Raw genomic sequence first — 13464 nt, forward strand, 5'->3', positions numbered from 1 at the left:
TTGGTTTGTTTTAATAATGTACAGACTTCTCAGTATGGCTATAAAAAGACTCAGCTATTAATTTACCCAGATATTGTTATATTTAGAATATTATTGTATAGTTAAAGTAATAAGCATTGTTTGGGCTGGGTAAAAAAGACCCTTTAGCTTTCTTGCAACTTATAAGTTTTAGTAATGATTGTGCTTTCATTTTGACCTTGTCGACTCTGCGAGGGCGTTTAGATATTAGTGATTCACCTGATACAAAGAGCAGCCAATAGCAAGAATACAGCAGGGCTCAGATATGAAAGTTAATCAGCAACTAACAGGTGAGTCTTGTTGTCAGATAACAAAAGCCTTCACCGCTTTCCAGCTCAACACACACCTCTCTGTCCGTTGTCTTACCACTCCCTTTGTGGCTTCTTCTTAAGTTGTTCCAGCGTTTACTTTGTCCAACGGCAGACCATCCATTATGAAGAAGTCCGTACTGCTGCTGGGTGTGATGGTTTTCTGCTTTTGCGTGTTGGTTGCAGCTGACACACAGTCTGACCGAGTGGAAGAGGTGAAATTCACAGAAAAGGATGGAATTTTACAGCTAAACAAGGGAAATTTCAACAGGGCTCTGAGAAAATACAAGCAGCTGCTGGTGCATTTCTGTAAGTTACACACTGAAACTCACACAGCTGGATTTTATTCAACATGTTTAAATAGATTCAGACTGACAACACGTACGTTCTTTGAGCTGCCTCAGAGTTAAAGTTGAAGGACATTTGCAGACTTTCTCAAACCCTCTCTGTGTGTTTGCCAGTGACTCCTCTGACGGTAGAAAGTCATCGGGTGTCAGAAGCGTTCGAAGGTGCTGCTGCAGAGCTTCAGGGGTCAGAGGTCAAACTGGCCAGAGTTGCTGTGAACGAGGAGAAGGACTTGGCTAAAAAACTCAATGTGACCGGCTTCTCGATCAGACTCTACCTTTCTGGAGATATACACAACCCTGTGCCCTGCCCTGGTACGTATAATAATATCTTTTAGACAATAATGTCTATGATTTACAAACGTTTTTCAGCCACTTGTTTAAAAATGAAAACAGTCCATTATGCTCTTGGTCACAGACGGATCAAATGAATAACTGTTTGTGTTTCTGCTCTGAAATTATAATAAGACAAAATTACCTGTGAAAAATATTTAGGCCTTTATGATGAGACAATGTTACTGCAAATAGTAGAATGAAAAAATCAGTTAAAGGTATAGTTCAGGTTTTTTGAAGTGGGGGTGTTTGTAGTACCTATGAGTAGTCAGTGTCTTACCTGCCATAGACAGAGGTCAGCGCAGTCAGTTTAGAAAGCCAGGGAGAAATTCTTATCATGAACTAAAACCCATTTAAAGGCAAATTTCCACCATCTTAAATAGCTCAAGACTCAAATTTATAGTGTTTGCCACAAACACTACGGTGTGTATTTTTACACAGCGTTACTTTAACTCCAGAAAATTACTCTGAATGGGTACACCTAAAGTGGTTCTATTAGTGATGCGGTTTTGTATGCAAGACATGTTGCAATAAACTGCAGACAGTTTTCAGTCTAAATACCCATTTGATGAAAAAGTGACACATTGTAAAAAAAAAATGCAATAAAGTGTATACCTGAACCACTACATGTTTTGAGGTTCAAGTAGTTTTAAATGGTAAAAATCCTTTATTAGATGTGCCCTCCTCTGAGTACCAGTTAGTTTGACTACCTTGATTTAAAATAAAATAAAAAATACTCATCAAATCTTTAAACAGAGATCACTCATATCTACTCCACGCAACTGCAGTAACAAAGATTATGAAATGAGTATTTTAAAGAAAACGATGCAATCATTGTAAAACTAACTCAACAACAATCATAGACCGTTTCAGTGACTGGATTTTTTTTGTCTTTTTGCTCTAGTTGTAATTACTGCAGCCACTAGAGGGCTCAATGTGGACAAAATTAACACATTTTCAAGTCTCTTTCATATTAAAATGTACTGTGAGGAGGGTACGAGGCTGCTTGCACAAACAGTCTGTGTTCTTTTACAAGAAGGGTGCAGAACCATTGATATCTGGTGTAATGTGAGACTAACCATTAAATAAAACATAAACCAAATGACTGAATTTATCTTTAAGAGTCCCAGCTTTTTTAATGGCCTGGTCATTTTTATCTATTTTGGGTAATACATAAACATTCAAAGTCTTTGGGTTTTTCTGGGTTGTGATGAAGTTTCTCAGAGCTCTGCTTCCATCTTGACCTGGCTGAAAAGGAGGGCGGGGTCAGCTGCTGACCTCATCACTGATATCCACCAATTAGAGGCCTCAGAGGAGCTAACGGTGGTTGGATTCTTTAAGGTGAAAACAGGAGATTTTACATCTTTTCTTTAAAGTTTCTGAGACTTTACTGAAGTTTAAAACTGTCTGTGTGTCTGTCTGGGTGTGTAGGACCTAAACCACGAGTACGTCCAGGAGTTCTACGCTGCGGCGATCGACCTTCCTGACATCAGCTTTGCTGTGACGCAGAATGATGACATCATCAGCAAATATGGACTCACATATGATAATATCCTGCTTCTTAAAAATGTACTCAAAATGTACACACAATCGCACAAAAATTAAGAATATCATTTTCTTATTTCAAAATTTAGATGAATGGCTTATATATTGTTTTTAAAGAAAAATTACAACAAAAGGAACAATGTCAACTTCAATTCACTAGTTATAGAGTTAGTCAAGGCTGTGCAGAAATACATGTTTATTCAAAGAAGACAGAAACTGGTGGTAAAAAGGAACTGAGAAAACAATGAACACCTGAATTTGTAAGTTCACTATAACAATAAACTAAAAAATAATCAAAAAGTAGAGGAAACCTGATGTTGCATGAATAATTTTAAAAAAGCAAACTTGTATCTGTTATACAATAAAACATGACTCGGCACCCACAAATTAACTGTAATCTCAGGTAACTCAGTGACAAATTAGTGCACCCTCTGACCTTACATTGTGATCAGAAATATAAAGCTCTATATTGTATTTTTTATGCGGTTCCTCTGCCATCCATCCATGGGCTCTTATCAGTGTGACTGAATATATTCCTGTGTGTTGCAGTCTCGGCTCATCCGAAGTTATAAAATGAAGCCTGAAACATCAAAAGAGGAGCTGATCGTCTTTATCTCCGTCTACCAGATGGACCCGGTCACTGAGTACACCGGGCAGGTAGGACTGTGTTAAAGGAGATCTTTCACAGACCAACCACGAGCAGCTTTGTGTTTTTATGACCACATTAGTTTATCGGTCATTTTTTGAACGATTAGAAGGTAAAACTGCCAGTAATAGTTAATATATGTCCAGTAACAGTTCTTATGTAGTTATGATGAGGGTAGAATCATGTGATCAAGTTTGAAAGAAACAAAGGGTAATCATACATGGTAATGTTAGTTCAATGTTTCACCCACCATGCCCTCCTCTTTAAACAGAGTTTGGAGCTCTATAACATCTATAATCATTGCTTCCACTTTGAAAGGAAATACAGAGATATATTCTTGGACATTTGCCAAGTTTTCTTTCTAAAATACCCCCAAAGTGAGTGAATCTTTTCCTCTCTCCTCCTGCAGACGGCCTCTCAGATCCTAAGTTCTCCTGTGTTAAATCACGCTCTCCTCTTTGTCAACAAGAGCTCTGAAGACTTTAAAGAGATTTTCTCCGCTTTCAGCAGTGCTGCAGAGGCATTCAGAATGAAGGTACACACACACACACACACACACACACACACACACACACACACACACACTTAGAGGAATTTCATCTTTAATACACAACTCTGACTCCTCCGCAGCGAAAGGCTTAACTCTAACCCTCAACCCACAACCTGAAACCTGAAGCAATAAAGCTTAGGTTTTATTCTGATCTCTCTCAATTTAGTGGTAGAACACCAGCCAGGAATATAAACTTTTAAAATACAACACATAACAAATATAAGACAAAGGAATCGATGTGATAAATTCAGCTTAGCTGCATTGAAATGTATTTTTAGGAGTATGAATGCAGAATTGAATCTTGGATACAAGGAAGTGATCAGTTTATGTTTCATTATGTTTTAATAGAGTAAAACAAGTCTGAAGGTTTCACCCATCAAAATATTTACAAATCTTAAACCTTGAGTGCGTTTGTGTGTCAGATTCTGTTTGTTTTGGTGGACGTGGGTGAGTCTCGTAACGGCAGACTGATGGAGTACTTCCAGGTTCGGGTGTTTGAGGCCCCTCTCGTTCGACTGGTCAACCTGACAGATCATGTCACCTACCACCTGCCGTCTGAAACCCTGAATGTTGAGATCATCAAGCAGTTCTGTCAGTCCTACCTGGAGGGCAAAGCTAAGGTAACTCATGCTTACAGACTCCACGGAGTTGACGTTGATGTTCGGTGGGTGAGTTAACCGGAGTGGAATGCTTTATCAGCCCAAAATGCAGAGTGAGCCCATTCCTGAAGGGTGGGACGAGAAGCCTGTGAAGGAGCTGGTGGGAATGACTCTGGAGCAAGTGGCCTTTAACCCCAACAAGACCGTTTTTGTCTTATTCTGTAAGTTAACAAATTTTATTGAAATCTGCTGCGTGGCTTTATCTTCTCGCAGCTGAGAGTGTGAGCCTTTTGTATCTGGTTATGGTTTCTCAGTTTGACTGTTTTAATTCAACTACAACTTTTGTTAGAGCTCCTACTGCACAGAAATCATAGTGAAGCAAAAAAAGGAACAACAAATGGATAAAAGGAATGTACAGGAGATACAGGCGTCTGCAGACCGAGACTAGCTGCTACAATAGGGGTGGCCAATCCTGGTCCTGGAGAGCCACTATCCTGCATGTTTTCCTTGTTTCCCTGCTCCAACACACCTGATTCAGTGGTTAAATTACCTTTTCATGTTCTTCAAAAGCCTGTTAATAATAAAAAAAAAAAAAAAAAAAAAAAACGTTATTGAAACCTGGGAGTTGCCAAATGGTTTTGGCTTGGGTTGGGATCAATTTGAATCTTTTTTACAAAAAACGAAACCTGGAGATGCTGGCGTCCACACACGCTATAAACATGTTTCTGTCTTTGCTACAACATGTAGCTTATTAATGTGTTTGTGATATGTGTCTCAGATCTGCCCTACAGTCAAAAGTCCCGTGATTTGTTTCCTCTGTGGGAGGAACTAGCCGAAGCCTTCGAGGAGCGACAGGAAGTGATTGTTGCTCGAATAGACGTCTCAGCTAATGACATCAACATGTCGATGCAGGGGGGCTACCCATCACTCTGTCTGTTTCCTGCTCTGTATGCTGAGAGGGTAATGTTTGTTATGTTGTTATTTGCACAAATAAGAAAGAATGTTCCTGTATTTATGTTTGATTTATAATGTTTGTCATGTCTTCTGTGTATCTGTTAGGTGGTGGTTTACACAGGGAAAAGGAAACTAAAGGACTTGATTCAGTTTGTAGATAAAGAAATGAAGAAAGCCAAGAAATACAGAGTTCAGGTAAAAAACATCTGTACCCAATAGCTACCAGAGGATATTTATATTATATGACTGTGAGAGTCGTCCTTTATTTCTTTGATTAAACTAGACTTCTGTGCTTTGTGTTTCCAGGAGGATGAAGACAGGATGAAGTACTTTGAAGCCCTAAAAGCTGAAGAAGAAAAAAACCACAGCAAAAACAAAGACGAGCTTTGATAGAACTAGGAGCACAGAGTGTGTCTGTGTGTCTTTGCTTTTTGTCTTTAATTTCGAATCATGGAACAGGTTTTATCTGCTCAGCTAAGCTGTCTCCAATTTCTTGTGTAATCAAATCAAATAAAAACTTTAAAAAAATTAAATGACAGTTACAGTCCTTACATTCACTGAACACTTGTCTTTGTCTGTCATTGTCTTGTTCACATCATTTTAGTTTTAACTACCAACAAAAAGGCAAAAATGTAACACTAAAGCTTAGAATAGTCCTGACCAGTTTCCCAGTCCCGCAGCATGATGCTGCCACCACCATGCTTCACTGTGGGGACAGTCTTCTCAGCAGGATGAGAGGTGGTAGGTTTGCACGAGGCATGGTGTTGTCCTTCACGACCTAAAGGTTCAGATTCAGATTCGTTTAACCACCGCACCTCCTTCTTTGTGTTTGGGGAAGAAATCCCAAACAGCCTGCATTTCTTTTTCTTTCAGCAACAGTTTTTTGTCTGGCTTCTCTTCCATGAAGCCCAGCTCTGTGCAGCTTATATTGGTCCTTTGAACAGATAGTCCCATCTCTACAGAAGAGCTGCTCAGCTCCATCAGAATTAATAACCTGATTAATGACCTCTTTGTCCATGAGTTTCAGTGGACGATTCCCTCTTGGCAGGTTTGCTGTTGTGTCATATTGTTTCTAATGATGAATTTATTGGTGCTTCATGGAATGTTTAGATATGATGTTTTTTTATACATATACTACAATCCTGATCTCTCAATTTAATTAAATTCAATTTATTTATATGGGGCTAATTCACAACAAAGGTCACCATGAGCAGCATGTTGGCAACAGCGGAAAGGAAATACTTCCTTTCAACAGAAAGAAACCTCCAGCAGAACCAGAACCAGGCTCACGATGGGTGGCCATCTGTCTTAACCAATTGGGGTTTAAGAGGACGGGAAAGAGACAAACCCAGGATGACCGGTCCAGGTGTGGTTCCTGTGGGAAGAAAGACAAAAAACCCCCACAATGTTTACAACACCAATCATTACAAATACAAACATGGAGAGTAGAGCGAGTAAAAACTCTGGCAAAGTGAGGAAATGTGGTCAGTTTGTCCTCCAGCAGTCGGAGTCTATAGCAGCAGAACTAAGGGATAACTCAGGAAACCCAAGCCAACCCTAACTATAGGATTTATGAAAAAGTAAAGTCCCTAGTCTTAAAAGTAGACAGGGTGTCAGCCTCAGATACAGAAACAGGAAGTTGGTTCCACAAAAGAGGAGCCTGAGAACTGAAAGCTCTGCCTCCTGTTCTACTTTTAGAAACTAGGAACCACAAGTAAACCTGCAGCCTGAGAGTGAAGTTCCCTGTTAGGAAAATATGGAACAATAATATTTTTAATATAAGGTGGCGCTTGGTTGTTAATAGCTTTGTATGTTAGAAGTAAGATTTTAAACTCTGATTGAATTTGAATTTGACACAGAGTTGATGGAGAGAAGCAAAAACTGGAGAAATATGATCTCTCCTAACTCTGATCAGAACTCTGACAGCAGTGATTTGGATCAACTGAAGACTGGTGCAAAGAGTTTTTTAGAAACCCAGATAACACAGAATTACAACAGTCCAGCCTAGAAGTGATAAATGCATGGATCAGATTTTCTGCATCATTTTGAGACAAGACGTTTCTAATTTCAGTGAAAGGAAGCGGTCCTGGTAACATTTTAATGTGGGGATTAAATGACATATCCTGATCAAAAGTGACACCAGGGCTCTTTACATTAGAACTGGAGGCCAAATGAATGTGATCCAGAGGAAGTGATAAGCTGCCAAGTTTGTTCCTAAGATGCTCAGGTCCAAAAACCACAACCTGTGTGTGGTCTGAGTTTAAAAGCAGATTGTTATGCCTCTAAGACAAGCTTGTAATCCAAGTAACCCTGTGATGATCTCTCAGAGATGATTTCTCAGTGATGATCTCTGAGTGATGATCTCTGAGCAATGATCTCACAGTGATGATCTCTGAGTGATGATCTCTCTGTGATGATTTCTCACTGATGATCTCTCAGTGATGATCTCAGTAATGATCTCTGAGTGATGATCTCTCAGTGATGATAATCTCTGTGATGATCTTTCAGTGATGATCTCTCAGTGATGATCTATCTGCGATAAATTCTTAGTAATGATCTCTGAGTGATAATCTCTAAGCAATGATCTCACAGTGATGATTTCTAAGTGATGATCTCTCAGTGATGATCTCTCTGTGATGATCTCTGAGTGATGATCTCTGAGCAATGATCTCACAGTGATGATTTCTAAGTGATGATCTCTCAGTGATGATCTCTCTGTGATGATCTCTCTGTGATGATCTCTTAGTGATGATCTCTCTGTGATGATATCTCAGTGATCTCTCTGTGATGATCTCTCTGTGATGATATCTCAGTGATCTCTCTGTGATGATCTCTCAGTGATGATCTCCGAGTGATGATCTCTCTGTGATGATCTCTCAGTGACGCTCTCTGTGACGGAGGCTGGAGGAGGACGCCGCCGCTCCGCGCTGCTCTCACACCGACTCGTCTCGTTCTCTCGGCGGCCGCTCGGGCAGCACAAACCCTCGGAGGGATGGAGAGAGCCGGCGCGTACGGCGCCAGGAAGGCCGGGAGCGTCCGCTTCGATCCAGTCGCCTTCTTCACGCATCCCCGCACCATCCTCCGACTGCTGTCATGGGTAAGCCGCCTCCTTCTCCTCCTCCTCCTCTTCCTCCTCTGCAATACGTGGGTCTCCATGAGCGGGCGGGCCTGAAACTGCAGCTCCTCTTTCTCCTCATCACTTGTCTTTCTCGGGCTAATGTGTCATTTACACTCAATTTGTATTCATCTGAAACACACAGGGACCGTTTTAGCCTCTTCCACGTGCATTAAAGCTGCTTTGTGTTTAAACTGAGCTAATCAGAGCGCTTTAAAGCCCCCAACCAGAATACAAGCTCTCTGTTTCCTTTGTGATGCTGAGCAGCTGTGAGTCACCCCTCTGCCATGATGCTCTGAGGAACAATAAGCACATCATGTGTGGGTGTGTTTCTCATCTATCATGTTCATATGTTTGGCCAGAGGTTAGGTAGAAATATAGAGGAATAAAATCTATTAAACAAAAAGTCAAAACTGGAGCATCATTTAAAAAAAAACACTAGTCAGTGAATAGATGGTTAAATGTTTGGGGCTGTGGGGCTTTAACTAATAATATATTTTATTATCTAGACATGGATATACAGTGAGTCTGTGCTGCAGCTGGTTTATAGTGTGAATATTGTGTCAATGTGTCAGGTCACCAGTTTGACAAACATCTGGCAGATGGTCTTCATGATGAAGAGTTCCCTTTTTTTTGTCAGATGGCATCATTCAACTACAACTATAGTCAGCGTTAAGGCGTTAATACAAACATTGTTGTGTTATTCATGCTATTTATTTATTTGTGTCTTCTACCAGCTTATCCATGTTTGGAAATAAAGGCTATCTACTGTAAAAAAAAGGTGTTCAAAGTTGGATCTGGGACCCACTGTGGGTCACAAAACAAGAAGTGCGGGGGCCTTTAGATGATCTTTGGAAATCAAATTAAATTAAAAAAAAACTGTTGGTGGTATGTTTGTGTTATGTTGTTGCAATAATAATAATAATAATAATAATAATAATAATAATAATAATAATAATAATAATAAATATTTATATGAAAACTAGTATCCAGGTTGTTGAGGCTTATTAGTAGTTTTAAAAGAGTTTCTGACATGTTGTCCGTGGTTTGGAAGCTGAAATTTAAGAACCGCTGGCCTAAATTGTGACTTGCAGCTCTTTAGTTTGCTGCTCTGGCAACAGGAAATTTGTTTTCACAGTCGTCACACACCACATTTGTCACAGCAAATTTTCCTGCATATATCAAAACCAGCTCCTTTCAGAAGCGACATCGATGTCCACTACATAAAAACAAACAAACAAACAAAAAAAACTTGGTGTGTTTCCAATAACAGTTTGTGATTACTTTGCTTTTTACCTTTTACACGATGCTGTGTCTAATCTGTCAGACAATGACATCCACTGGGAAAAGAAAAGAGACTTATGAAAGGAACAGTGCTCTTTGGCTTTTCACAGATTTATAAATATTGATATGTCCATCTGAAACTGTATGCATCTGCATCTGAATCTGCATGTAATAAAAACCTTTATTTGGGTGAACTAACCCTTTAATAGTAGGACATATACATGGAGTGATTCTAATGATGGTATTTGTCCAACAGTGTGTGCTGTTGATGGTAAACTCTCCCACGTGTCCCTGCCTGCAGGTTTTCTCCATCGTGGTGTTCAGCTGCATCGCGAACGAGGGCTACATCAACATCGGCAGCGAGCGTTTGCTCTGCGTCTTCAACAACAACGCTAATGCCTGTAACTATGTCGTTACCGTGGGCGTGGCCTGTTTCCTCGGCAGCATCTGCTTCCTGATCCTGGATGTTTACTTCCCCTCCATGAGCAACATCAAGGACCGAAAGCGGGCCGTGCTGTTGGACCTCATCTTTTCTGGTACTGAACGAACACAATGGCAGCATTCTGTGTTCATGCAGAAATTCTAGACCCAGTTCTTTCCCACTCAAGCAAATCTGTAAAAAAAATCTGTCATCGATAGAAAAGGAAGATCGATGCAAGATGGCTGATTTGGGGCTAAAGTTCTAAAAATGAAAAACATGAACAAATTTATCCCCCCAAAAATTTAATTGTTGTGTTTTCCTCCTGCAGGCCTGGCCAGCTTCCTGTGGTTTGTTGGCTTCTGTTTTCTGGCCAATCAATGGCAGGCGACGTCTCCAGAGGAGCTCCCATTGGCCCAGGGCGCGGACGCTGCCAGAGCCACCATCGCTTTCAGCTTCTTTTCTATCCTCACCTGGGTCTGTCTGCTTCTTCATGCTGTCCACATCAACACGAATGTTCATTATCGTCATTATGTGACTTTGTCCAGCTGTGTCCTACCGAATGTGTGTATCTCTGCTGGCTATTTAAAAGCCCTTACTTCATGAAGGTTGTGCAGAGCTTTGCCTATGACCTCTCATTATCTCTGAAGTCTAATTCTCACCATCTGTTATTTACCTCATTAGAGAGCTGATATAATTATTCTTTCTCTAATAAGTTAACCCTAGAGTGCACAAGTTTGAATTTATTGTAGAGTTTTTCTAATCCATAGTCTCAAATATATACACACGCCCACTAATATTTAGTTAAATGTCCCTCAGAAAGTTTCACCTTGACCACACAATTTTTTCATATCCATCAACAAGCTTGTGTTATAGTTCTGGTTGATATTTGACCACTATACTTGACAATTTCTTTGCAGAATTGATAGAGTTCATCTGAATTGGTTGGTTTCCTGGCCCAGACCTGGCTTTTAAGCATAGTCCACAAACTTCCACTTGGGTTGAGGTCTTTGTTGTGGGAAGGAGATCCCAGAAGCTTGATGTTAGCCTGCTTTAGCCATTAAGAAACCAGTTTGTGTGTTTGTTCTGGTGGAACACCCAACTGTGTCCAAGTTTCAACCGTCTAGCTGTTGATTTGAGGTAACGTTGAAGTCCTTCATCGCTAACCCTTTCACTTTGTGCAATGCACCAGCCCCACAGTATGATGTTACCACCACCATGCTTGACAGTTGGTACAGTGTTTTTAAGTTTGAAAGCCTCACTGTGACTCCTCCACACATTTTCTTGTCATTGTGGTCAATCTTTGTCTCAAGCGAACTTAAAACTTTTCTCCAGAAGGCGTTTGGTTTATCCAGCTGGAAATTTCAGTCGAGCTTTAAGGTGCCACTTTTGGAGCAGGAGCTTCTTTCTCAGTAGGCACCATTTAAGTCCAACTTTTAAGTGACACTGGTGTTTCAGCAGTTTCCATTTCATGCCAGGCTTGAGCCTTGGTGGTTCCTGAGTTGTTCCTGAACATCCTAACCTCTTTGCTTTCACCTGAGGGGAACAGATGAGTATTGCTCAACCCAATGAGTGTTGTCAAACAAATTCTTTCTATGCTGGGAAAGAGGAACTACCAGCTGGGCTCAAGATAACAGGACTTGGCCTTGTCAAGTTAAAATACACTCTATGACCTTCAACACCATTTATTTAAAGATTTGGGTAAAAATATGAATATGTTAGCATATTTTGACCCTGTGTGGTTCAGAGAAAAGCCACAGTGAATTCAAACTTGTGCACCTTATTCTTGTTTTAAAATGTCATTGAAGTTGAATGTTGTGTAATCATTCCTCCTGGAAAAAGAATGGTTCAAATAAATCATGAAAGGCTCAATATATGACATTCATACTTGGGATCAGTGTATGTAAACCTCGGACTGTCTTTGCAGAAGGCTCTGCAACCTAAAAACTTGGGCCTTATCATTTTCCCCAGTAGATACAATCATTATTCTTTTAAAAGTTGGCATATTGTTTAACTCAGCTTCTGTTGGTGCTGAAAAAAGCCTCCTGCTGTGAGAGCCACTTCATCAAAGGCTTGGCTGATGCTCAGTGTTTTGAAAATGGCAAAAATCTAACTGATTAAAGAGCCGACAAATTAATTATTCTACCTCTAGTGTGATTAGCCGCCTTTCTCTGAAGTTACGATCGTAATTCTTGGTTTTTCTGTGTGTTTTTGTCTCCAACAGGCTGTTCTGACTCTGAGCGCCCTTCGACGCTTCTTAACTGGCAGCAACACAAACTTATTCACTTGGCAACACCTGGACCCGGCCCCAAGCAACGCTCGGGCTACGCCGTACCCCATCCCCAATGGTGCTACCATAGTAACCACCAATCCCTACCAGGCCCCGCCCTTCACCGAAACCCTGGACCCTCAGAAGCTCACGCAGCAAAGACCCGTGGCTCCTGCTTTTTAGAAAACAAGGGAAAGAGGAGATTGTTATCTGATTGATGCTGCACGCAGTGCAGGAGTAGACACTCTGCCTCGCTGTTTGTTAGGTTTCCATCCTCTCCGTGGGGAGGGGCAGGATTCTGGGTCATGTGATGTTAGAGCTCCTTTCACCATGGTAACTGCTGGCCAAGCTTAGTTAGTTGTAACTCCATGTCAACAATACCGTCTTCTATTCATGCACACACACAGACAGATCTCGATGCACGCAGCTGTACTCACTAACACCTGGAAGCAGTTACACATGCACACCTGGAAACACGTGTAGATACTCCTGGAGGTGCGCACACAAACATACACACGCCCACACACAAACACCTCGACTGCATGTTCGTGTGGTGAAGTGCGGATTAACACGTAGATCAGCCACGACGCTCCATCTTACCTTGTGAAGGCGGCACAGAGGGAGAGGCGTGGAAGACAATGAAGCAGAGTTGCTCCGTTTTATTCATTCGTCCGAATCAAATCTGACCAGTTTGCCTTAGAGACATGTGGCCACTCACCGGCTGAAATTTAGTCAGCTTGACCTACAGATTGTGAACTTGCAGAAGGCAGGAACATAAAGGCAGGACTGCTTGAAGCATTCTAGCGTTTCATTATAAAATATTCATGTGATTAAATATTTTATTGTGATATGCTGAATTGGTTTTTTAAAAAAAAGAAGAAGAAGAAATAAAATCCACCCATCACCAACATGATCAGGGCTCTGATTCTGCCTTTGTTCACATAATCTTTCAATAATTACGTTTTGCTTCCTTTAATCTCATAAACTCTTTTTGCGAGCGAGATCCGAGGATATGTTAGGCATATTAATCAACAGCTGCTGGAAGCCCACAATTAGATAAAGTTGTGTTGAATTCATTAAC

At 40.8% G+C, this 13464-nt stretch overlaps 2 protein-coding genes across 2 annotated transcripts; both read left to right on the forward strand.

The window, feature by feature from the left end:
• Positions 1 to 331: 331 nt before the first annotated feature.
• On the forward strand, positions 332 to 5825 carry zgc:136472 (uncharacterized protein LOC678514 homolog). The gene is made up of 11 exons (XM_017420955.3): positions 332 to 635; positions 788 to 985; positions 2220 to 2344; positions 2435 to 2572; positions 3098 to 3205; positions 3604 to 3729; positions 4167 to 4364; positions 4444 to 4564; positions 5122 to 5303; positions 5403 to 5492; positions 5604 to 5825. Exons 1-11 carry the CDS (start codon positions 452 to 454, stop codon positions 5685 to 5687), a joined length of 1554 nt encoding a protein of 517 aa, XP_017276444.1. The 5' UTR covers positions 332 to 451; the 3' UTR covers positions 5688 to 5825.
• A 2342-nt stretch (positions 5826 to 8167) lies between these two features.
• On the forward strand, positions 8168 to 13231 carry LOC108230272 (synaptogyrin-3). Its single transcript, XM_017406340.2, has 4 exons — positions 8168 to 8394; positions 9998 to 10232; positions 10446 to 10591; positions 12339 to 13231. Exons 1-4 carry the CDS (start codon positions 8290 to 8292, stop codon positions 12564 to 12566), a joined length of 714 nt encoding a protein of 237 aa, XP_017261829.1. The 5' UTR covers positions 8168 to 8289; the 3' UTR covers positions 12567 to 13231.
• Positions 13232 to 13464: the final 233 nt, after the last annotated feature.

Source organism: Kryptolebias marmoratus, linkage group LG3 (assembly GCF_001649575.2).
Source record: "Kryptolebias marmoratus isolate JLee-2015 linkage group LG3, ASM164957v2, whole genome shotgun sequence".
In the NCBI taxonomy this organism is placed as follows: Eukaryota; Metazoa; Chordata; class Actinopteri; order Cyprinodontiformes; family Rivulidae; genus Kryptolebias; species Kryptolebias marmoratus.